The 25,700-nt window shown below is 44.4% G+C and overlaps 1 protein-coding gene across 2 annotated transcripts; it reads right to left on the bottom strand.

Annotated features, from left to right (window-relative positions):
• Positions 1 to 242: 242 nt before the first annotated feature.
• PIGT (phosphatidylinositol glycan anchor biosynthesis class T) lies at positions 243 to 25,176 on the bottom strand. Of its 2 annotated transcripts, none has more exons than XM_061631455.1 (12): positions 24,922 to 25,176; positions 22,952 to 23,129; positions 21,790 to 21,917; positions 18,371 to 18,471; positions 18,040 to 18,126; positions 14,611 to 14,698; positions 14,418 to 14,515; positions 11,730 to 11,895; positions 10,158 to 10,358; positions 8,132 to 8,297; positions 5,536 to 5,619; positions 243 to 1,281 (listed from the first exon to the last, which is right to left on the bottom strand). In XM_061631455.1, exons 1-12 carry the CDS (start codon positions 25,109 to 25,111, stop codon positions 1,029 to 1,031), a joined length of 1,740 nt encoding a protein of 579 aa, XP_061487439.1. In that variant the 5' UTR covers positions 25,112 to 25,176; the 3' UTR covers positions 243 to 1,028. The 2 variants fall into 2 exon arrangements, with proteins under 2 accessions (XP_061487439.1, XP_061487441.1); XM_061631457.1 differs by having other exon boundaries at positions 22,952 to 23,043; positions 24,922 to 24,981.
• Positions 25,177 to 25,700: the final 524 nt, after the last annotated feature.

Genomic DNA, 25,700 nt, shown 5'->3' with positions numbered 1-25,700 from the left:
AAACAGGCTGGTGGAGGAAAGAGAGACCTGAGGAATGGGCTTCCCTTCTTACGCCGCCACCATGGAAAGCAAGCTTTGGTGGAGGAGAAATGGGGTTTGTCTCTGCAGTGACAGCCCACTCACTTACCTGCATGGACTTCTATGCACTCGCCTGGATGGAATTCCTGGTTGCCTATGGCTGCCAGGCAAGTCAAGGCCAATTAAAACCACCGTGTTGCTGAAGACATAAGCACCACACAGCATTTTATTTTTTGAATTCTTTTATCAATTCTTCACTCCCAGCTTAACCCAAACCAAATTGGCACCGACTCACACAACATGGTTTCTCTTTCATTTCATAAGCGTCTCCCTGCCCAGCCTGACTATGCCGAATCCCAGAATCTCCTGGCAGCTTTCTTTCCCCAATCACAGCTGCTGGCCCTCCATCCTCAATTACTCTCATCTCCAAAAAGGCAAGAGACAACATGCTAAAATGATACAGCTACGCAGGTCACCCTCAGGCATAAATGCTATTTATTCTCTCTCTCCTGTTGCCTTCTATTTTGCCATTTCCATGAGCTTCATTTTTGTGAGCTTTTTACTGACTCAAGAAAGGTTCCTTATTCTATCATGTGGCAGCTCAAAAGAAATGGGTCACACAGCAATCAGTTGTTGAGGGAAACAAAAACAGGGTGGGCAAGTGGAGTGGCTCTAGTTTTTGAGCAAGACCAAGGGGATAATAGTTCAAGCACAGATCAGGTTTCTTTCCAGTGTCTTTCTACAGAATGTAAATTGCCCTTAAATTAGCAAACTTGCACCTTGGGCATTTTGCATTTCTAGTCCCAATACCAGCAACTCTGCCTGCCTGCCACCAGCAAGGAAAACACACAGTGGATCTCTTGGCTGTGAAGGAACTAGAGGGCAAAAGGGATGTTACAGCTGCCTTGCATCTAAGGGGCTTAAGCCCACCTGTCTTCTCACAGCTTTGCTCCAGCAAGTCCTGGCTGAAGGGCTCCTCAAGCCTTGAGAAACAGCTGCATCAGCTGCCCTCAAAGAAGCGGAACACCTCTTATTTTACGGATTACGTTGGCCAGTCGCTTGGCTAGGCCTCCCCTGTTGGGTTCTTCCACATGGAAGGTTCTGGTCAGGAGGTTATAGAAGGAGCCATAGCAAACAGCTACCACAGTGCAGGTCAGGCAGATGACGTTGTATGGCATACTGAAGTCTGGTGTTGGCAGGTTTACCAGCAGCGGTTCTGTGTAGAGGCGCACAAAGTAGCTGGAGCCGTCTGAGGAAGGAAACCTAAAAGGTAGAAAAGGGAAGGAGGAGATCAGCCAAGACCTGAGGGCTGCTTCGGATGATCAAGTGTTACAATCCTTACATGCAGCCGTATCACAATGTATTTTGCATTCAACCATATGACATCCCAGGGCAGGGGAGTGCCACTTGTTGGAAAGCAGCTTCAAATTACAAATCACAAACAGAAGGTTTTGATGTGCAAGAGTTTTTCAAACATGCTGCATACGCTGTATTACATCAGGTACTTAACTGGTCCTAACTGTAATTTCATCTATGCAGATTCCCATGCAGTAATGGATTCATAAGAATCTTCACTTTGTATTTTCACTTTATATTACATGTGCATGCACTCACGTTACTACATAATACATACTTTCAGAGAGAGGTTTGAAGACACACAGACCTCCTTTGAAAGGAACAGCGATTATTCTGGATGCAGAAGCTCCCATTCCTCCTACACCTTGAAGCCTCAGCAAGTGCCTTTTACTCATACAACCTTTATTTATTTATTTATTTATTACATTTATATACTGCCCCATAGCCAAAGCTCTCTGGGCGGTTTACAAAAATTAAAAACATTGAACATTAAAACAAATATACAATTTAATTTTTTTTTACAAAGCTCTCTCTCCTCCTGTCAATATGCTGTTGTCAAACAATACAAAGTCCTTCAAGAATACAGAGAGTGAATCCAAAACTTGTTTCCAGATCTGGATAATTTTGCCCTAACCAATCCCTGCTTTTTGGCTTTAACCTGGAGCTATAATAGCAACTCTGCTTCTAGACTTCTAACACTCTGGAGCCAAGTGGGCAGTCATCCTTTCCTCAGCTCGAAAAGTTAGGGTGTGGGTGGGATTTTCACTGGGACCATTGTGTGTGTGTGGAAAGGGTTAAATGATGCTTCCCCCAACCTTCATTGCACTCTCAGGCCCCATCTGCACTATATTTTTAAAGCGCTGGGTTCCTTTGGGAGGAAAGGTGGGATATAAATTTAAACCAGCACAGCATTATCTAATTTTAGCAGAGAATCACAGGAACTGTTATTTGTTAAGGGGTACTATGAGTTATTAGAAGACTCCTATTACCCTCACAGAATACAATTCCCAGAGTGGTTTAACCATCAATCCCTTTTCCCATGGAATTCTAGCTCTGTAGCCTCCTAACAACTCTCGGCACCCTTAACAAGCTACAGTCCCCAGGATTCTTTAGGGGAAGCTATGACTGTTTAAGGTGGTATTACACTGCTTTAAATGCATAGTGCAGATGGGGTCCCAGTCAAAACTGCCCTCCCCCACCAGTTTAGGAGGAGAAAAAGAAATAAAACAGATTTAAAGGCAATTCCTATTAAAAATGGAAACATATTCAGTTGATTCCTAGAGGAGAAATAAACCACAGAGAAGGAACCAGCTGGAGCAATCTATACAGACCAGAATAGGAGTGTGATAGGCCATCTGCTCCACTGGATGTTTGGTTTTTTAAAAAAAGAAATTCAAATTTTCTGAGCTCTGAGGAAAAAAGGAAGCTGATCACTGTTTAGACCTCATCTTTATTTATTTATTTATTTAATTAATTAATTTAATTTATATACCGCCCTAAGCCCAAGGGCTCTCTGGGCGGTGTACATAAAATAAAACAGTCAGGAATATATAAATACAATAATACAATAAAATCAACCCAACAAAGGTAAACAAAAATAATCAAACAGCAGCAAAATACAACAATACATATAATAAAATGCATTAAAATGCCTGGGAATATAAAAAGGTTTTCACCTGCATCCAGTTCTGGACACTGCACTTTAAGAAGGATGCAGGCAAACTGGAACAGGTTCAGAGGAGGGCAACAAGCATGATCAGAGGACTGGAAATAAAGCCCTATGAGGAAAGACTGAAAGAACTGGGCATGTTTAGTCTGGAGAAGAGAAAACGGAGAGGAGATAGGATAGGATAGTACTCTTCAAGAACTTGAAAGGTTGTCACACAGAGGAAGGCCGGGATCTCTTCTCGATCATCCCAGAGTGCAGGACACGGAATAATAGGCTCAAGTTGCAGGAAGCCAGATTTCGACTGGACATCAGGAAAATCTTCCTAATAATGGAACCATTTACCTAGGAGGTAGTGGGCTCTCCAACACAGGAGGCATTCAAGAGGCAGCTGGACAGACACCTGTCGGGCATGCTTTAATTTGGATTCCTGCATTGAGCAGGGGGTTGGACTTGATGGCCTTATAGGCCCCTTCCAACTCTACAATTCTATGAAAACATGAGAGGGGGATGTTTGTTTATGACATTAAGCAGATCCTTGTAACACAAAGTGTGGCTACTCCATAGTAAATGCCAATGTAGAAAAAGCCAAATACGTAATTTACTTACTGGATCCAACAAGCGATTTACTTTCAGTGCAGAATTAAGTTTTAGATTAACCAAGGAAAGATTTTGATTTCTTGAAATGGCTCACGAAAAGTCTTTCATATCTGTGTTTACATGGACTTTTGTCTTGGTAGCCTAGCTACAGCTTTGCCTATTAAGCAATGCGATGCAACTGGATATTGAGACATTGGATGAAGCTAACAGTGATCAGGCCTACACTAACAGGCATAATCACAACCCATTTTGACAAAAACCGGACCCACAGCATGGTACAAGAGCTTTATGAAACAAGATGGACAGGGATTGCAGCCAATAGCAGATGTAGTTTGTGCCTGCTGACCAACCCTTTAAGCCACAATGATGTGTGTGGTTTTTGCCACTCTGGCAAGGGGAAGAGATCGGGTAAGGTGAAAATCCTTTTGAAGCCTGCTTTCCATTGTTACAAGAACCTTCCTAAAATATTTAATAATTTCAGAATATATAGTACTATTTGTATTCCACTTTTTATAAAACAGATTCTGCCTGTCCACCCCCAAGGAAACAAACTTCTTCAAATTGTACAAATTGAAAACAGAGCTATGCAGGGCACAGAACTGCAGCTTCTCAGCTTCGCCAAGACATCCCACTCTTTAGAAAACACTCCTGTTGGTAATTTAAGTTTCTCACAGCAGTCATAAAAGTTAGAATCCTCTTTAAAAACCAACACCAATATTATTCTGACTTCAGATTCTATGCTATATACTACATGGAGAAAGAAATATCCCTAGAATACATACAGGCAAAAGTTCTATTGATACTTAGCACATGATGCACTCTTTGACCTTTTGTAAATATAATTTTCCCCATCTAAACATGGTTCAAAGGCTACAAGAGTCTTGGACTCATGCATATTTCCCTTCCTCCTGTCTCTCATGCAAATTCCATCCCCTTCTTTCCTTTTCAGAATCAAAATGTAGTGTTATAATTGGCACTGCTTGTTGTGCTGACCCTTGTTAACTTTAACCAGGGTATGTGAACCAGCTCCTAACCATGGTTGTAAACTCTTGTTTGAAGCTAACGGTGGTTATTGCTAAGTTAACACCAGTAATGCTGCATCATGGTTAGTAGCTCTGAAAAGGGTAAGATGAGGAGCTCAGGAATATTACATCTACAGTGGGTCTTTGTGCTCATTCTCCTCATCCCTGTAAACCAGGAAAGGGGAACCTACAGGCCTCCAGATGTTGTTGGTCTCCAACTCCCATTGCCCTACCCACCATGGCCAAAAGATAGCAACTGTAATCCAACAACCTATCGGGGGCGGGCACAGGTTCTCTCATTCCTCCAGTAAACCTATCATATTCTACAAATTAAGGTTTTTCCTCCAGGGCTTTAACACACAAATTGAAGAGAGAAGACTTGCAGTGAGGAACTATACCTCTGTAGATTCATAGGGAACTTTTTTTAAAACACCCTCTAGCACTGTCATAAGCACTTAGGCTGAGGGTGTCATCCAAGGGCTGGATCTTCTCTTGTGCTCCAAGACACCCAGTAGGTTACAGCTGTGGGTACAGACTACGTTTCAGGCACATCACCCACCCATCCACTATGAACAAGATTGAGACTGCTCTTGCTCCAGGAGCACAGCATCATAGCTTTGCATATAGAAGGACCGGGATTCAATCTCTGATGTATTCATTTAACAGGATCAGGTAGCAGGTGATTGGAAAGACCTCTGCCTGAGACTCTGCAGAGCTGCTGCCAGTCAGAACAGAAAACACCAGGCTAGGAAGATAACTAGACCTGGTATGAGGCAGCTTCCTGTGTTCAACAGAACTGCATGAGTTCGCAATACCAATCCCACACCACGCAACTTCCAACCTCCTTCATTTGCAGACATTAAATGCACTCACAGTGTAGCAAAGAGTGGGCTTTGATCTTCATCTTCCTCTTTCATCACAATGACACTTGGCACTAGGGCACTCAGGACAGATGGGCTACAGACCAAACAGAGAGAAAGATTACATGAGCGTTTGCCCAAGGATGGGGAATCTGTGGTCCTCTAGATGCCACTGGACTCCAACTGCCATTGTCTCTGACCGCTTGCCACGATGACTGGGGCTGCTAGGAACTGAAGTTCAACAACTGAGGGAACAGCTCTAATGGGGCCCAATAATAGTCTTCATAAAAATGTAGGAAGGAAGCCAGACCATAAATCACATGGTCAAAATGATAACAGATGACAAAGAAAAGGCAGAAGTGCTCAATTCCTACATTGGCTCAGTCTTCTCCCAAAAGAGAGTCTATGCCCCTCCTGGGAAACATGAAGTTGAAGGGGCAGGATTGCAGCTTGCGACAAATGGTCAAGAAATACTCAATCACTTTAAATGAGTTTAAATTTGCAGGGCCTGACAAACTGCATCCTAGAACAGTGGTTCCCAACCTGGGAGCCGTGACCCCCAGCAGAGCCGCAAGGTAATCCAGTGGGGGCAGTGAACAGTGAAGAAATGAATTATTTATTAATTTTTTTAAAAGCATCTCCACTACTTGGACGTTGTCTGCTCTGCACTGCTGCTGCAGATGACACCTTCCCCTTGCTCCAAACAAGAGGGGAGGACTTTGCTGAAGCGCCAGAGCATCTTTCAGGCATGCCAAGGGCAGGCATCTGCCTATACTACACATGGCAGATGCCAAAGGAGGCTGAGGGAGGTGCTACCAGGAAGAAGAGGGGATTACTATCCCGACTCCCATCTCCTCACACTGCCTCTGCTGACGACGCCCTTACTCACAATGAGAGGAGAGGCTTTTCATGAAGCAAAAGAGGCTAGGCTGCAAGGAAAGGCTGCTTTCCCCCTTCCTTCCTGACAGCCAGCCTGCCTGCCTTTCTTGACTCCTGCTTTGCTGTCACCTCCTTTTAAAAATTATTCTTATTTGTGAGGCCGCCCAGATCTCGCCTTCAGCCCAAACAGAGGCAAGGAGCAGCGAGGAAGCTCAGGACTTGCTTGGCTCCCATCTCTGAAGATAAGTGTGTGTGCCAGTGTACCCCTTTCTTCCACCTACATTCCGCCCTCCCAACCTCTCTCCAACATGCTGCAGCAATTGAGGGTTTTCCCCTCCCATGTGCCCAAATGCATGCACACCTGCAGATGCTTGCAGGAAGGACAGGTGTGTTTGTGTGTGTGCTGATCTGTCTTCTGCTCCACTCTCATTCCCCAAGTGCATGCTAATTAAGTTATCAGTTCTGATGATCATCCCAAGGCCTAAAAACACTAACCCCCCTCCTCAACCTATCCACCTTTTTGTCTTCACAATCTAGCATCCCCACCACTACCACATTGCTGCTTCTTGATGATGATGATGATGGTTTTTAAAAAAGCTCAGCAGGTTTGATGGGGTCCACATACTGCAGCTAAAATGTGTTATTTATTTAATTATTATTGCATTTATATTCCACCTTTCCTCCACATTGCTCAAGGCGGTACATATGGTTCCCCCCCCCTTCCATTTTATCCTTACACCAACCCTGTGTGATAGGTCAGGCTGAGAGACCGTGTCTGGCCCAAGGTCACCCAGTGGGCTTCATGGCTGGGTGGGAATTTGAACCTGGATCTTAGCCCAACACTGTAAACCACTGGTGTTGGGAGACAGGACTGTACATCTTCAGACATTTGGGGGAGGAGGGGGATCCCAATTTGATTGGACCTTTGCATTAAGAAAAGAAAGCAATACCTCCCTGTCTTCAGGGAACATTTTATGGAAAGGGATATTTGGAGATGTGATTTTGCTATGCACCATTTTTCAATTAACAGAGACTAAAATTACAATTGGGGGGAGGGTCATGACATTTTTTGAGCTTACAAAGGGGGTTCCATACTCATAAAGGCTAGAGTACTGAAGGAACTGGCTGAAGAACTGTTGGAACCAATGTCTATTATCTTTGCGAAATCATGGAGAATGGGTGATGTGCCAGATGACTGGAGGAGGGCTAATGTCCCTATCTTCAAAAAGGGCAAAAAAGGAGGAAAGACTGAGAGATATGATAGCACTCTTCAAGTACTTGAAAGGTTGTCACATACAGGAGAGCCAGGATCTCTTCTCGATCATCCCAGAGTGCAGGACACAGAATAATGGGCTCAAGTTGCAGGAAGCCAGATTTTGGCTGAACATCAGGAAAAACTTCCTGTTAGAGAAGTACAACAGTGGAACTAATTATCTAAAGAGGTGGTGGGCTCTCCCAACACTGGAGGCCTTCAAGAGACAGCTGGACAGCCATCTGTCAGGTATGCTTTAATTTGGATTCCTGCATTGAGCAGGGGGTTAGACTCGATGGCCTTATAGGTGCTTTCCATGTCTATGATTCTATGAACAGCTGAAGAACCAGAGGTTCCCCATCCTTGCGTAGTCCCTGGTGGGGGTGGGGAATGAACATGGTCCCAAGGGATGAATACTGCCAAACCCAAGGCAGACAAACTTTGATGGTGATTGGGTTAAAGTCTGCTGCAGGCTTACCTAACATAAAATCCATGGTTGGGATCAGGAGTGTATTCTGTCCACTTCAGCAAAGCTCTCTCGAACTGGATGGTGATCTTTGTGACAGAGTTTGCCGGCAGCTGAATCAGCATCTCCAGGAGATGGGGCCGCTGTCGGTCCTGAGCTGGCTGATAGTGGATGTAACCTAGGACCACAGACATGCTATCATCGCACACCACTTTGTCAATATATATATATTGACAAATATATATATAAAATTGTTTCTTAATGTTTCCATAATGCTTTGAGGAACACTCCTGCTTAGGGCCCAACTGACCTCCCCTGCAACTTGGGGGGAGAGGAGAGAAAGAACTCGGATCACAAAATATTTATCCAACAGCCTCCATTTTCTGGTCTGGAATATAAACTCTTGTGAACTAGGATGATGCAGAATCAATTAGCCAGATACAATAAGGCTGCAATCATATATCCCAGGGATGGAGAATCTTTTTCAGCTGAGGGATGCATTAACACTGGAAAGGTGTTGGAAGCCACATTTCAGTAGTGGGTAGGGCCAGATCCCCATGCAATCTCTCTCTCATATACACACAGCCATTTCCTAGGGGAACAGTGACATATATATTTAATTCTTAGTAACTCCAGTCAAGTTTCCCTTTCCATTTTCTTCTTAGTGTTTTTACCAAACCTGTTAAAAAAATAAAAATGTCTCCAGCACACTTTATACCCTGACTGCAAAAGACAAACAGTACTCAGTAATCCCGGCAGAAGAAGGTAAAAAGTGTAAATGTACAGCTGAACTTCAGCTATTCAAAGCCTTACATTTCAAAATGCAATTGCATCCCACAAACTACATGATGCACCTGCAAATTATATGGACACGTTTTGCATAGGTGCAATGAACACAAGTCTACCTCTCTCCTGAGGCATTTCCCTCCTCTACTTTGCAAAAAGAACCGCTGCAAGGATATCAGAGGAAGGAGATGCAGTTCATATTTTGCCCAACTTCAAAGCCCTTTTCCCTATCAGCTGCTCCCTGCTGAAGAGCTGATGAAGAGGAGGGTAACCTTTATCCTATATCCACTTACTTGGAAGAAAGCACCTCTGAGTTCAATGGGGCTTACTTCTGGGTAGCTTTGTACAAGGCTGCAATCCTATGCACACTTACTCAAAAATAAGTTCTGCTGTATAAAATGGAACTTTCTTCTGAATAAATAAAGGTAGGGTGGGGCTGTCAGGAGCTCAAGATAGTACATGCCAGTAGAAAAAGTCTTGGGTTAAACAAATAAAATAATATAATAGGAAACAATTAACAAACATAGTTCACTTCTCCTTGGGAAATGACTGCAAATGCCACCAGTAAAACTCATTTCCTTTTAAGGAGGTCATACGTTTATAGCTGGCAAAAGGCAGAGAATAATGAACTAGCTCTAGGCACTATTACACAAAACCTTCCACATGTGCATTTCTGTACTATATCCTTACCATGGTCTATTACCATGCTAAGCCTTGTACAGAGGTTAATGATAAACTGCATCGAAGTTTGGGGAGGGGGGAATGGGCTGCGGAGTGCAAGAAGCAAAGTCACTGACCACATGGCAAAATCTAATCACCGTGGCTAATCTCTGTATCCAGTTGTTGGGAGATGCTCATGTAATTCCAGATGTTCTTAAGAATGGATGTAGATATGTACATATGCCAACATTTATTTATTTATTTATTGGATTTCTTAGTCGCCCATCTGGATGGCTAACCAGTCACTCTGGGCAACATACAAAATAAGCAAAATTGCACAAAATGATGTATTTGTCATAATGTTTAACTCAGGCCTCCCTTTCTGAATCTGCTCTATTTTCTGGGCACCGCAGTTTAGTGCAAGACCTAAACACATACATAGGATGATAGGAAGCTGCCTTTGTACTGCTTGCGCTGACGGGAAGCACCTCTCCATTGTGACACTGGCTGGGGCTGATGAGAGTGGTAGTCCAAAAACACCTTGAGGGTATCAGGTTGGGGAAGGCCGCATTATAAGGAAGCTGATTCTTACTTGGTTTGTTTTCTTTTCCCTTAGTGATAATGGTCAGCGTGTGAACGTAGAGTCGCAGATACCAGGGCACAGTCTCCAGCAGTAGCACAGGGAAAGCCCGGTATGGGTGCGTGTTATAGATTAGGGTGCTGATTTCTCCTGTCTGCAGGCCATAGCCGCTCACATAGCGCTGAGCATGGAGCACAGGTACCGCCAGATCCACTGCAGGAAGGAAATTAAACCAGAGTGAGGAATCAAACTTCAGCAGCAGTAACAAATGCAAGACCATCGCTCCTCATCCCTTGCAGCACCTTCCAGAGACTTTGTGGATACAGAAACACTTTGTAAGAACATAAAAGCAGCCTTTCTGGATCACATCAAAAGTGTTATCTAGTCCAGCATCCTGCTTCCCACAGTGGCCAACCAGATGCACCTGGAAAGCCCATGAGCAGGACATGAAGCCAATAGCCCTCTCCCACTATTGTTTTCCAGTGACTGGTATTTCGGAGACAGGGCCAGCACCAGCCTGCCTGGGCATGCAGCGCCTTTCATCCCAACCTCCCCCCCTCCCAATACAGGCAGTGCAGGACTTATAAAGATGTAGCGATCCCATCTACCTCTGACATCAGTGTGCATGCCCTGCCTTAGAGATGCCCCTGCCACCTATTTGGGTGATGGCGGGCACGCGTGCATCGCTCAGGGCACGTGAACTGACGTGCTAACAAGACAGGCAGGTGAAGCAGGTGGGCTTATTTAAGCCCATGCCACCTGTATCAGGGAAGTGCCTGGGAGCTGCTGCTCCACAATAGGTGGCAGCATCGGATCACATGACCCAATGCTGCCACGGATACAGCGCCATCCTCCCACCCTAATGAGGGGCCCACCTTGCCGTGCACTGCACCCAGCCTGTTCAGAGGGATGCTGCCTCTGATCCTGGAGACAGCGTACAGCCATCAGGACCTCTTGCCATTGACAGCCTTACCCTCTGTGAACTTGTCCAATTCCATTTTAAAACAATCCAAGATCTGTCACCACTCTCCACATTAGAATGCACGCCCAAGCTACAACTCCTGCTCTACAGGAAGGGGGCCATTCCTCTGTTTTCCCATCTCTACTAGATTCTCCCTTTCTGTGTTGGGTGATGGGAATTACAACTGTCTCATATTCCTTTATCGCAACTAAGCAAAAGACTTATTGATTCAGAAATTCTAGTAAACTTCCCTTTTTGGGGAAACAGTAATACCAACTCTGAGTTCTTGGACCACCCATACTGCCTCTTCAACATAGTTTTTTCCAGGATGCTCAGCGCTACTGCAGGAACTACTGTTGATGACCAAATCTGATTTAGGACATAGTGAACTACCACTGGGATAATTTGAGCTCTGAATTAAGATGAGTCTAATAGGAGCCCCAGCAGAAAACTAACTGTCCTATTTTTCTGCTGGGACTACCATGAGATGTGTCCCAATTCATAAATGAACAAGCTTTAAAAATGCACGGCATGATTCTACCCCATGCAAACAGTGCCCATTTGTGACTGGTCTGAGAGAGAGGACGATAGCATCAGAGGCAGGAAAGCCATTGATCACTCACAGCCATCCTGAGGGCGTTTCCATTTAAGCAGCACATTGAGGCTGCGAGACCCATTAAAAAGTGCTGGATTCAGGAGATCATAGACTGCGTAACTTCGCCTGTCTCCTTGGACTGATGCTTCATGTACAGATAAGGGAGCTGGGGAAACTTCGAGTAACTCTTTCTCCTGAAAACAAAGAATAAAGCAAAATCATCATCATTAGCCCCCAGAAAGATAAGCAGTCCAATGAATTCCCCACTAGTGACATATCCATGAATAGCAAACGTGTGTTCAAACATCTCCCTCCACGTATATATCCAACACATGGGGCCAGGGAGACCACCCCCAAGCAACCCTGGTTCTGGCATTTATTTGAAAGATTTCCAACCTATTTTACAGGGTAAAAAACCTAAAACCCTCACAAAGCAGATTACAGCTTACTTTAAAATACAGAGAAGGATATCCAATGCTAGTCACACACAATATGTACATACAGCACTACAATTGAAAAGGAAGCACTCATGCATACAGCTCTATGCACAATTGTCGAGGGTTCCCAATCAGGCGGAGAACCTACTTACATATAGCTGCACACATTTAGGCTTTCCTTCCAAATACTGGGTTGAAGTACAGGTGTTGAGGGGAGGGGGAACAGCCAGTGGGGTGTAGTCGCACTCCCTTCTCCGTGCATTGTATGTACACGTGGAGGGCATCATTTGAGCACCCCTCCGCTCTCAAGAGTCTGCAGTATTGGAGACACTGAGCAGCTATAGACATCTGACCAAATTCCTTCCCCATCCGGAACATATTTTCAGCTCAGCTACATCCAGAGTTTCCATCAGGGTTCTTTTACCCACACAGAGCACAGAGTTAAGTCATTTTAAGAGACGGCTACACCAAGGAGAGAGTCAGATCAATGGAATCTGTGCTTGGGCAACTTCTAACCAGTAGTGTAGTGGCAAATTGAGAAGTGCAGGGTCCCTTCACGATAGTCACATCCACGCCCCCCTTTTTGCTGCTGGGTTGGGAATGAAATCCTTGTTAATGCCTTCTCCCAAAACAACAGACACCCCTAGGAGCCAATAAGCATGAAAGGGAAGAGTGTTAGCTACTGAAAAGTTTCTTCTCAGTGGCTGACTCAGCTCCTTTCACTTTCGGCTCCAATCAGAAAGAGACAAGGAAGCATATCAGAAGACTCTTCTCAGTGACGAACATAAGAACATAAGAAGAGCCTGCTGGATCAGGCCAGTGGCCCATCTAGTCCAGCATCCTGTTCTCACAGTGGCCAACCAGGTGCCTGGGGGAAGCCCACAAGCAGGACCCGAGTGCAAGAACACTCTCCCCTCCTGAGGCTTCCAGCAACTGGTTTTCAGAAGCATGCTGCCTCTGACTAGGGTGGCAGAGCACAGCCATCACGGCTAGTAGCCATTGATAGCCCTGTCCTCCATGAATTTGTCTAATCTCCTTTTAAAGCCATCCAAGCTGGTGGCCATTACTGCATCTTGTGGGAGCAAATTCCATAGTTTAACTATGCGCTGAGTAAAGAAGTACTTCCTTTTGTCTGTCCTGAATCTTCCAACATTCAGCTTCTTTGAATGTCCACGAGTTCTAGTATTATGAGAGAGGGAGAAGAACTTTTCTCTATCCACTTTCTCAATGCCATGCATAATTTTATACACTTCTATCATGTCTCCTCTGACCCGCCTTTTCTCTAAACTAAAAAGCCCCAAATGCTGCAACCTTTCCTCGTAAGGGAGTCGCTCCATCCCCTTGATCATTCTGGTTGCCCTCTTCTGAACCTTTTCCAACTCTATAATATCCTTTTTGAGATGAGGCGACCAGAACTGTACACAGTATTCCAAATGCGGCCGCACCATAGATTTATACAACGGCATTATGATATCGGCTGTTTTATTTTCAATACCTTTCCTAATTATTGCTAGCATGGAATTTGCCTTTTTCACAGCTGCCGCACACTGGGTCGACATTTTCATCGTGCTGTCCACTACAACCCCGAGGTCTCTCTCCTGGTCGGTCACCGCCAGTTCAGACCCCATGAGCGTATATGTGAAATTCAGATTTTTTGCTCCAATATGCATAATTTTACACTTGTTTATATTGAATTGCATTTGCCATTTTTCCGCCCATTCACTCAGTTTGGAGAGGTCTTTTTGGAGCTCTTCGCAATCCTTTTTTGTTTTAACAACCCTGAACAATTTAGTGTCGTCAGCAAACTTGGCCACTTCACTGCTCACTCCTAATTCTAGGCCATTAATGAACAAGTTGAAAAGTACAGGTCCCAATACCGATCCTTGAGGGACTCCACTTTCTACAGCCCTCCATTGGGAGAACTGTCTGTTTATTCCTACTCTCTGCTTTCTGCTTCTTAACCAATTCCTTATCCACAAGAGGACCTCTCCTCTTATTCCATGACTGCTAAGCTTCCTCAGAAGCCTTTGGTGAGGTACCTTGTCAAACGCTTTTTGAAAGTCTAAGTACACTATGTCCACTGGATCACCTCTATCTATATGCTTGTTGACACTCTCCCCTTTCATGCTGATTGGCTCGTAGGATGCTAGAGACATAGGAACCCTGCTCCCAAAAAAGTAAGGGGTCTAAGACTTGAGACCCTGGACGGCTACACCCCTGCTTCTAATGGCCAGGTTTTCTCGCCCTATTGGAAGATAAGTTGAAAAAGTAAATGTTACCTGGCCTTTACTGGAAATGTCAACGTAGACTTTGCTTTGAGAAGCCAGAGGACAAGCTTCAGTAAGAGTGCGAGAGAAAATCTTAAAGAGGGACCAATCTAGTAAGAGATTGACACAAATTTCAGTTGAGAGATGAGTAAACAGTTATTAACCACAGCACAGTAGAGGTTTAGTGTGGGGCAACTTGAGCTACCTTTTTTTCCATGGCCGCTGGCAAAGGTATCAAAGACAACGGTGAGGGTCTGTCTGAGTTCCCAGGACATGCTCAAGCAAGAAGCATCCTGAGAGAGAGAGCCAAAACGAGAAAGATTATTTTTTAAAAAATGAAATGATAGAAATCTCAGCTTTGCAACATCATCCTACCAAGGAGAAGAATGTATTTTTCCTTCTCATTCCCAGTTTTGTGTTCAACTCTGCTAATAGCAAGATGTGGATCCTCTTGCAGCCATAACAGCATTGTCCACATTGAGGGAAGTATCAGAGGACTTGGGAGAACCCCAAGTCTGCAGAAGTACAAAAAACTTTAGCGGTAGAAAAGCCTAAGAACGGACCCCTTCCAGCAGCCTAATGAAGACTGAGCATGCTCAGTGAGTATGGCATGCTGATGGTGGTGGTGGGTGGGGAAGCACAGAATGAAATGGTGTATCCTGGAACAGGCATACTCAACTCTGCAACATTCTGTTGCAGGTCCTACTTGTCGTTTTAGTAAAAGTAACCCATCTCAGCAGTTAAGCATAATTTCCAATTCCATTCCAAAGATGCACTAGCACAATTATTGTGTCCATCTCTACTATTGTAACAACCTTCCTAATCATTCTGAACCCAACAAAGAACAGGCAGATTTCTGTATTTGCTATAATCAACATGTTCTCAATAAAGGGCCCTGTGCTTCACCTTAAAGAATCTTGGGTTTTTAAGTGTAGGTCAAATGTAGTAAAACTCAAGATTTTTAAAGCAGTATAGATTATTATTCTGAAGTAATAGGAAAATGGAGTCATAGCTCAGGGCCTATTTGGAAGCTAGTGGAAGTGGTGGGAAATGTGGGCTGCAGATCAGACACACACCACAATCGTATGCATGTCTATTCATAAGTAAATCCCACTATGTTCAATGGGACTTACTCCTTTGTGTGTTTAGGACTAGAGCCACAGTCTTCCTCAAATGTGCAGCACCATTTCCAGTTGATACCATTGACAATTACTGTGGGTGATGGAGAGGGGGAGCATCCCAGGATCTGGAATGAATATCTACCTACCTCTTGATAGAGCTCCAGAGACACCACCATCATACCTGGAGCTCCAGGTTGTTCCGTGCAGACAAGCCAACTCTGCCATACCACTTCAACAAATAACCATTTAGCACAGGTGTGAGGAACCTGCAACACTTCAGATGTTGTTGGACTACAATTCCCATCACCCCTGTTCCCTGGCTGGGTTGACTAGAGCTGATGAGAGTCCAACATCTGGAGAGCCACAGGTTCCCAATCCCTAATATATAGGATGTATCCATAATTACTTAGATTGTGGGCCATTGGGGGACAGAAATATTTGGGAAAACTGATGCAAGCCACTCTGAGCCCACAGGATAAAGTGGGATGTGAAGAAAGAGTGGGGCTTTCTCTGGACTAGCCAGAGTCTTTCAGACCATCATATTCAGTGCAAAAAGGTGGCAGCAGAATACAGTGCTGAGATCAGGTGATAAAAACGTTTAATGTTTATAGCATGTATTCAGGATTTATTCTTGCTGATAATAGTATGGTGGAGAAAACTCCCTAATTATGCATACATATATATATTTTACATTATGTACTCCATCATTCAACAAATTGAGGGTGCAATACAGATAGGGAGTCAGAAAGATGATGACTTGAGGTGAAGGTAAAGAGTTGCAAGAGAGAGAAAAACAGCTGAAACACTTGAACGGCTGGAATACCGGAAAATATTAGAGAACAGCTGAGCAATGCAGCAGAAAGGAGCAAAGAGAAAATTGAAAACCCAGAAGCTAGAGGCACATATTGCCTTGGTTAGGGAAACAGTCGAGAATAGGTACAGCTGCATTTGTTTATCTCTATCTTCTATTTTCTCTTATGGGTAACTACTCCAATTGTAAACTCAGGGTTTTTCCCCAAACTCATTTTCTTAAACTGTTTATTTTTATTTATTTATTAGATTTATATCTAGGGTTGCCAGGTCCATGGCCTGAGACTGATCCTGTATCTTTAGGAGAAAAGAAAGTCAGCCAAATGCAGGTGTTCTTGCAACCCTGTAATGGGAAAAACCACAAGGTGGAATTCTCCCTCCCCCCTCCACAACTTTTAAAGATACAGAAGACCTCTTGGTTGCCAGCCTCCAAGAGGTCGTTTGTATCTTTAAAAGTTGTGCAGGGGGGAGGGAGAATTCCACCTTGTGGTTTTTCCCGTTACAGGGTTGCAAGAACACCTGCATTTGGCTGACTTTCTTTTCTCCTAAAGATACAGGATCAGTCTCAGGGATTGAACCTGGCAACCCTATTTATATCACACCCTTCCTCCCAGTAGGAGCCCAGGGCGCCGAACAAAAACACTAAAAACACTTTAAAACGTCATAAAAACAGACTTTAAAATATATTAAAACAAAACATCTTTAAAAATATTTTTCACAGAGGCTTCAGGGAAGCACAATGGATTTTGACAAGTGGGCATCCCCACCTGCCTATCATGTGACATCATAGTGATGCCACGTGATTGACAGGTGTGTGGGGCCATGCTCACCTGTAAATTTGGACCACGAGGCAGATGCAGATAAGAATCTTGCCCACAGCACCAAAAAAGGTTCCTTACTCCTACCTTAAGGAAAAGAATTGTTTTGGAAAATTTTGGTCTCAGGCCTTGTTATTCACCCCATGAGCCTAAGTCCCATACCGCTCTTCCCAGTATTGGGTGTAAGATGGGTCAGTTAAAGTCCAAAAGGCTAAAGGGCTGTTTAGCAGAGGCATCCAGAGAAAAATTAAGATATCTACGTGGTGGCAGTGGTAAAGTTCAAAGGAGGATGGGTTGTTTTGGCTGATTTGCTTGCTTCCCTCCTCTCTCGTTGGGCCAGCTTCAGCCCATGCTGTCTCACGGGAATGCCAAAAGGTCTGCACACAGTTGAGAATTATAGGCACTCTAGCAAGACTTTTTAATAGGGAGGGAGAACAAAAAGGCATAGCTCATGGATGGGGCCTTCTACCTCAACAGGTAGTGATCTATAGGAATCCTAAGACCTAACAGAGTCAGAACAACATCTTTCAGTTCCACAATGGAAGGACTGGTCTCAACCCAGAATGCTAAATTGTTCACTGGGATGCCACATCTACCCGTCCTTCAGCTCGGACTTAAAGATTGGGGTAAAGTCAAGATGGTACTTCTGCATGTTTAAAAGCAAGATGAATTGCTATCCTGGCAGCCTTCCACAATACCTATGTGCCCAGGTAGCCAACAAAACCAACAAGATAATTGAGTCAAAGTACCACAAATGGCAGCAGTAAAAGCAGCTGTAAGGTAAGACACATGAAACATCATCATAGGTTTTATCAGTCTTGTGGGGGCCCTGTCCGCAGCTCTTCCAACCAATTAAGACATAGTATCAAATTTATCAGGACTCACCCTGCAAATGGGACGGATGTGCACAGCTTGGGAGTGATAACTGCTGTGGAACAAACGCTCAGCCTTCAGCAAAACAGCCAGCCCAGCCTAGGAAGAAAAACCAAACACGATTGAACTTTTGTCCCATAGAATAACCAGAAACAAGCCACTATGCAAAAGTGTACACCTGGTTCTCTCTCTTCCAAACTATTTGCTCCAGCTGATAAAAAGGCAATCTCTACACCAAAGCTTCAGATTGCACAAGCATTTCCACTAGCATGAGGGAATCCAGAGTAAATGATACATGCTAGTTCAAGACTCCACCTGCATAATTGCAGGTCACATTCCTCACCTTTGAGCTGCATGGCAGCAGCTTCTTCCAGGGTGTGAGGTTCTCGGTGCAGACAACTTCATGGGGCAGGACAGCATATCGTAGGAACCGGTGATCTGTAACTAAGGGAGGAAGCAAAAGGGTCAGAAAGGGGATGAAGAACCTGTGGTCCTCCAGATGCTGGTGGACTCCAATTTCCATCAGCCCAAGTCAGGATGGCCAATGGTGTGGGATTCCAGAAAGTGACTAGTGCACATTATGAGTCATCTTGGTGGTGCGAGATGTAAGTGTTGTTGAACCGATTGGGAGCAGTGACCACAGTGCTATTAAATTAAACATACATGTAACTGGCCAATTGCCAAGAAAATCCAACACGGTCACATTTGACTTCAAAAGAGGAAACTTCACAAAAATGAGGGGACTGGTAAAAAGAAAGCTGAAAAACAAAGTCCAGAGGGTCACATCACTCGAAAATGCTTGGAAGTTGTTTAAAAACACTATATTAGAAGCTCAACTGGAGTGCATACCGCAGATCAGAAAAGGTACCGCCAGGGCCAAGAAGACGCCAGCATGGTTAACGAGCAAAGTCAAGGAAGCTCTTAGAGGCAAAAAGTCTTCCTTCAAAAAATGGAAGTCTTGTCCAAATGAAGAAAATAAAAAAGAACACAAACTCTGGCAAAAGAAATGCAAGAAGACAATAAGGGATGCTAAAAAAGAATTTGAGGAGCACATTGCTAAGAACATAAAAACCAACAACAAAAAATTCTATAAATACATTCAAAGCAGGAGACCATCTAGGGAGACAATTGGACCCTTGGATGATAAGGGAGTCAAAGGTGTACTAAAGAACGATAAGGAGATTGCAGAGAAGCTAAATGAATTCTTTGCATCTGTCTTCACAGTGGAAGATATAGGGCAGATCCCTGAACCTGAACTAACATTTGCAGGAAGGGATTCTGAGGAACTGAGACAAATAGTGGTAACGAGAGAGGAAGTTCTAAGCTTAATGGACAATATAAAAACTGACAAATCACCGGGCCCGGATGGCATCCACCCGAGAGTTCTCAAAGAACTCAAAGGTGAAATTGCTGATCTGCTAACTAAAATATGTAACTTGTCCCTTGGGTCCTCCTCCGTGCCTGAGGACTGGAAAGTGGCAAATGTAACGCCAATCTTCAAAAAGGGATCCAGAGGGGATCCCGGAAATTACAGGCCAGTTAGCTTAACTTCTGTCCCTGGAAAACTGGTAGAAAGTATTATTAAAGCTAGATTAACTAAGCACATAGAAGAACAAGCCTTGCTGAAGCAGAGCCAGCATGGCTTCTGCAAGGGAAAGTCCTGTCTCAGTAACCTATTAGAATTCTTTGAGAGTGTCAACAAGCATATAGATAGAGGTGATCCAGTGGACATAGTGTACTTAGACTTTCAAAAAGCGTTTGACAAGGTACCTCACCAAAGGCTTCTGAGGAAGCTTAGCAGTCATGGAATAAGAGGAGAGGTTCTCTTGTGGATAAGGAATTGGTTAAGAAGCAGAAAGCAGAGAGTAGGAATAAACGGACAGTTCTCCCAATGGAGGGCTGTAGAAAGTGGAGTCCCTCAAGGATCGGTATTGGGACCTGTACTTTTCAACTTGTTCATTAATGACCTAGAATTAGGAGTGAGCAGTGAAGTGGCCAAGTTTGCTGATGACACTAAATTGTTCAGGGTTGTTAAAACAAAAAGGGATTGCGAAGAGCTCCAAAAAGACCTCTCCAAACTGAGTGAATGGGCGGAAAAATGGCAAATGCAATTCAATATAAACAAGTGTAAAATTATGCATATTGGAGCAAACAATCTGAATTTCACATATACGCTCATGGGGTCTGAACTGGCGGTGACCGACCAGGAGAGAGACCTCGGGGTTGTAGTGGACAGCACGATGAAAATGTCGACCCAGTGTGCGGCAGCTGTGAAAAAGGCAAATTCCATGCTAGCAATAATTAGGAAAGGTATTGAAAATAAAACAGCCGATATCATAATGCCGTTATATAAATCTATGGTGCGGCCGCATTTGGAATACTGTGTACAGTTCTGGTCGCCTCATCTCAAAAAGGATATTATAGAGTTGGAAAAGGTTCAGAAGAGGGCAACCAGAATGATCAAGGGGATGGAGCGACTCCCTTACGAGGAAAGGTTGCAGCATTTGGGGCTTTTTAGTTTAGAGAAAAGGCGGGTCAAAGGAGACATGATAGAAGTGTATAAAATTATGCATGGCATTGAGAAAGTGGATAGAGAAAAGTTCTTCTCCCTCTCTCATAATACTAGAACTCGTGGACATTCAAAGAAGCTGAATGTTGGAAGATTCAGGACAGACAAAAGGAAGTACTTCTTTACTCAGCGCATAGTTAAACTATGGAATTTGCTCCCACAAGATGCAGTAATGGCCACCAGCTTGGATGGCTTTAAAAGAAGATTAGACAAATTCATGGAGGACAGGGCTATCAATGGCTACTAGCTGTGATGGCTGTGCTGTGCCACCCTAGTCAGAGGCAGCATGCTTCTGAAAACCAGTTGCCGGAAGCCTCAGGAGGGGAGAGTGTTCTTGCACTCGGGTCCTGCTTGCGGGCTTCCCCCAGGCACCTGGTTGGCCACTGTGAGAACAGGATGCTGGACTAGATGGGCCACTGGCCTGATCCAGCAGGCTCTTCTTATGTTCTTATGTTAATAAAATTTAAAATAAAATGCACTCAATGTGGTGATGAAAGTTAACTTCTAGAAATTGCCTGACATCAAATCTTGCCTCTACCATGAATTCACTGGCTGGCCTTAAGAAAAGATGTTATCTGACATAAGGGTTCTACTAGACAGGGTTCTTTTAAGGATTATTGAGGTCTTTTGTCTGGAGTTCTACTATTAAATGCTAAATATTATCATTATCATAATCACCACCACCACCATGCAAAGCATTTATTTTTTTGTCTGCCCTCTAAAGATTTGAAAGGAGAAATATAAACAAAATAACCAGTTTTAAAAGAGAATGAATAAAAACATTTTTAAAATATCAACTAAAACGTTTTGCCAGCCCAATCCAATTTAACCCTCTTCACCTTGTCAGCCCAAATAATCTTTACAATGGTCTTGAGACACACAGGCCAATCACCCAAACCAGGATCCCTAATCAGGACAATGAGCATTTCTGTAAACAAGGAGATGGGGAAGTGCCACAGTTGCCAAGCCAACCGGCACCCCTAAAACCATCTGTAAAACTTGTGCCTCAATATATTTGTTAGTCTTTAAGCTGCGACAAGATACTTTGCGGTTTTTGAAAAGTTCCAGTTGCTCAGTAATTTCACCAACCTGAGAGCATGTCACACAAGTATTCAGATTAAGCTGCAATTCAGTGGTGCCCTTTATTTCAAAACAAGACTTTCTTTGCTAGCACAGCAAATACAATCTCTCACCATTTGCCAGTCCCAGAGGTTTGAAGGATGCTGTCGGAACAACAGTGTTGGTGGAATCAATGAAGTTCAGAGAGGCACAGAATATCCCTGAGAGGATGTTGCTGAGATCTTTCCAAGCTTTGTCAACACTGAACGAAAGAAAATATTTAACAAGCGATTACTATGGACTATTTGCCTGAAACTTACAAGAAGAAATTTTGAAACCCTCTTTTTAAACTGCTTTTGCTCTGAAGTCATAAACTATGTTTGCAGTTGCACACCATTGCATGTGTCATTCTGGTGGCAGAGAAATCAGTATATAAAAGGTAAAAATAAATAATCAGCTTTGTTTTAGTTTCTATACTATACAACCTAGTAATAATAAAGTTTACAGCACTAGAATATGAAACCAGCCATGTTCATAGCCTACAAGCCTAATCTCTAGCACTTGATGGTCTACTCCAGGGGTGGGAACCTTTTTCACCCCAAGGGCCATATTCCCTTCTGGGCAACCTTCTGGGGGCCACATACTACTGGCAGAGAGGGTGAGGGGCAAAAGTGGGCACAACAACAGATGCAAATTTTACCTTTATATTGTAAGACTAATTTCTACACACACACACCTCTGTCCTCCTCCAAGCAAGCAAGAGGCATGATCAGATGTCAATGACACATTCCAGCCAGGCAAAAACACTCAAGGAAGTTGTGAAGCAAGGCCAGTGAGGGACATAGACTGGAAAGAAGGGGCATGGCTGGTGAGGGAGCATGGCTGGTGACAGGGTGTGGCGTAGGAAGAGTCCCAAGGGCCGCATTTGGTCCCCAAGGCCTGAGGTTCTCCATCCCTGGCCTACTCTGATAAAACAGTAAGTTGTGAGGAAGAGATACTATGGCCCTTCTGGAGGCTGTCATTGTCTTAAGTACTGAGATGTTACAGCGGGCCTTGGCAGCCTTTGGCCAAAACGGTGAATGCAAAGAATTTGAATGTGAAGATGAATGAACAACTTCTGCTAACTTAAACCATTTGATTGCCTTTAGGTAATGGATTTCTGAAGTTTAACTTTTTTGTGCACTCATGTCAAGAAGAGCCGGGGGTGGGGGAGGAAGAGTGCAACAGCCCTTGTATGCTTGCCCTTGATTGTCAGGGTGCCAATCAGCCAACTAAAATCAGCTCAGGCATACTTACTCAGTGACACCATCCTGAAACCAGACCCAGAGTTCAGCCCCGACAGGTGCTTGCAAGTAAGGCTGTCCCCAGCTCCGCGTCCGCCAGAAGCCCTGAGTGAGGGAAAGGTGCAACTCGCGCACCGAGTACTTGGAAATGAGCTGCCCCAGAGCTTTAGGGAATAGCCGGTAATGAGAGACTGGACAGAGCAGAAAAAAAAGATAGGAATGGAGAAGCAGAGTTACAACAGCATCTCTTCTCTTCCACCCTCCATTCCAATCCATTCCTCCCCCCTTGCCTCAGTTAAGAGGAATTCTGCTGCACTCCTACTGGCACCCATACAAGTCATCCAGCACCCTATTCCCCCAATCTGACAAGTTATTGACCTTCTTCCACTATTCAGGGTCCTTTGGCACTGATGCTGCATTCATTTTTCGTTTGGCACCTCACCCACATCATCTGTGCTTTCCCAGTGACACTGTTTGCATCCATGGCAGCTGAGAGACACGCTTTCCCTGGAATGTTCACCTCCACCTCCCTCCTGTAGGGCTGTACATAGGAAGCTCCCATATGCCAAGTCAGGCCATGAGTCCACCTAGCTCACTATTGCCCACACTGACTGTGTCTCCTAGCTCTACCTGGAGATGTTGGGGATTATTTTAGCCTCTACTCTGATAGTGTCTGAGCACTCTGTTTTTGCCCCATAGCAAGGATAGGGAACCTACAGCCCTCTTCATATTGGTGGCCTCCATCGTCCCTGACCATTGGCACTGCTAGCTGCGAATCCAACATCATCTGGTCACAGAGTCCCCACCCTATGGGATTACTGTATGCTTTACACATTTGCATTTTTATGCCACTATTTCATTACATTCAATTTTGATAATTACTTACTATCAAAAATTAAAACAACTAAATTTGGGAACTTCACCTATTGAACTAGGTCAGTGGTTCCCAAACCTTTCCCCCCATGGACCACGTGAAAGTTGCTTGAGGTTTTGGTAGACCACTTAATAATTTTTTTCTGCCTGTTGTGACAACTGTAACGCACTGTGCTAGACGCTGTATGATTTTAAATTGTGTTTTTATGCTTTCTTTTTTGTTATATTGTATATAAAACACAATATACAAGAAACATAAGGAGCAATAAAATGCATTTAAAATAAATATGAATATTTAATGCCATGGATATGCCAACTCCCATTTTCAACCACAAATCCACAGACATGCCATGGACCACATGAATGAAGCTCATGGACCACAGTTTGGCAATCACTGAAAATGGAAATGGCCTGCCTTCAAGTCGATCCCGACTTATGGCGACCCTATGAATAGGGATTTCATGGTAAGCGGTATTCAGAGGGGGTTTACCATTGCCTCCTTCTGAGGCTAGCTCTCCCCAGCTGGCTAGGGCCTGCTCAGCTTGCCACAGCTACACAAGCCAACCCTTTCCTTGTCTGCAACTGCCATCTGGGGGGCAACTGGGCTCCTTGGGACTATGCAGCTTGCCCACGAGGACACGTAACATGAGCCACTCACTGTGGAGGTGATCTTTAGCTGGCCCTTGACACCCAGGAGACACTAGGGAGATTTGAACTCACAGACTCTGGACTCCCAGCCAGGCTCTCCTCCCCACTGCGCTATACCGCTGAACTAGGTGATTAATGTGAACTTAAAAAAAAAAAAAAGCATAGGGGAGTTGCGGGAGAACCTTTGGCCTTCCAGATGTTGCTGAGCTACAGCTCTCTTCATCCCTGGCCGTTGGCCATGCTTGCTGGGCTGATGGAAGTTGTAATTCAGCAGCAGCTGTAGGGGCCAAAGGTTCCCCGCACTTAGTACAGGGAATTGGAAACCCAGACTCCAGGATTCCCTCCCTGTGACACTCCTCCCTGAGATCCCTCCTTTTTGCAAGACATGCCCCGCCCCATATCCAAGCCGCCATCCAATGCCGCGCAGCCCCCAACCCTGTTATAACAGGCCCCACCCCTTACCGCCCTCCCGCTGCAGGGCCGAGTCCCAGCGCGTCCGGAACTGGAAGGTAGCGGCCACATCCCCTGAAGGGAGGGGGCTGAGCAGCAGCTCTTCTCGCAGGGTGTCCTTTGGAGCCTCTGCCGCGCTGTTCCGAAGTCCGGGCGTCAAGAGCAGGAGCCCCAACAGCGCCTTGGCCAACTCCATTCCCATCGCGCTCACAAAAATGAAGCTCCACCCATAGTCCGGCTCGCGCTAGCCAATGGGGCGCACGAGAGAGATGTGAAAGTTCCGCCTCCGTCCTTCCTACAGCCAATTGAAGCTTTTTCTCAAGTACCGGAAATCACAGACATACGAAGCTAGAGTTTCGCACCTCATTGTTTAGGTAGGAAGATTTTAAGTTCGCTACGGAGAAGCTGTTTGTCAGTGACCTTCCGGGTTGGAAGTGAGAGAGGCTTAAAGAAGTCCAAAGCGAAATCCGTTATTTTATTAAAACAGTGATTGGGCACTAGCTCTTTCTCACTTGGTTCTTGTTTTATGTCAAATTAATAAATAAATAACATTGTTTAAGTTTTAAAACTTTTTTAAAGTTTTGCCAATGCAGACTGCAATGTAGTTGTTCATAACCCCATAACGCAGGTTCGAGGTGTCAGTGGCGCAGTCAGATAATTGTAGATTCTGAACTTAGTCGGGGGGAACTCTATAAATAGTAATGTGTATTTCTTATTTACTTCAAATGGTCCTATGGTGGTGGGGGTTTCGTTCGATCGTAATGTGTGTAGATACTTCACCTATTTCAAAA

Source organism: Rhineura floridana, chromosome 6 (genome assembly GCF_030035675.1).
Source record: "Rhineura floridana isolate rRhiFlo1 chromosome 6, rRhiFlo1.hap2, whole genome shotgun sequence".
Taxonomy (NCBI): Eukaryota; Metazoa; Chordata; class Lepidosauria; order Squamata; family Rhineuridae; genus Rhineura; species Rhineura floridana.
Note: the sequence above shows the minus strand (reverse complement) of the source record. Positions and strands in the feature narration are given on the sequence as shown.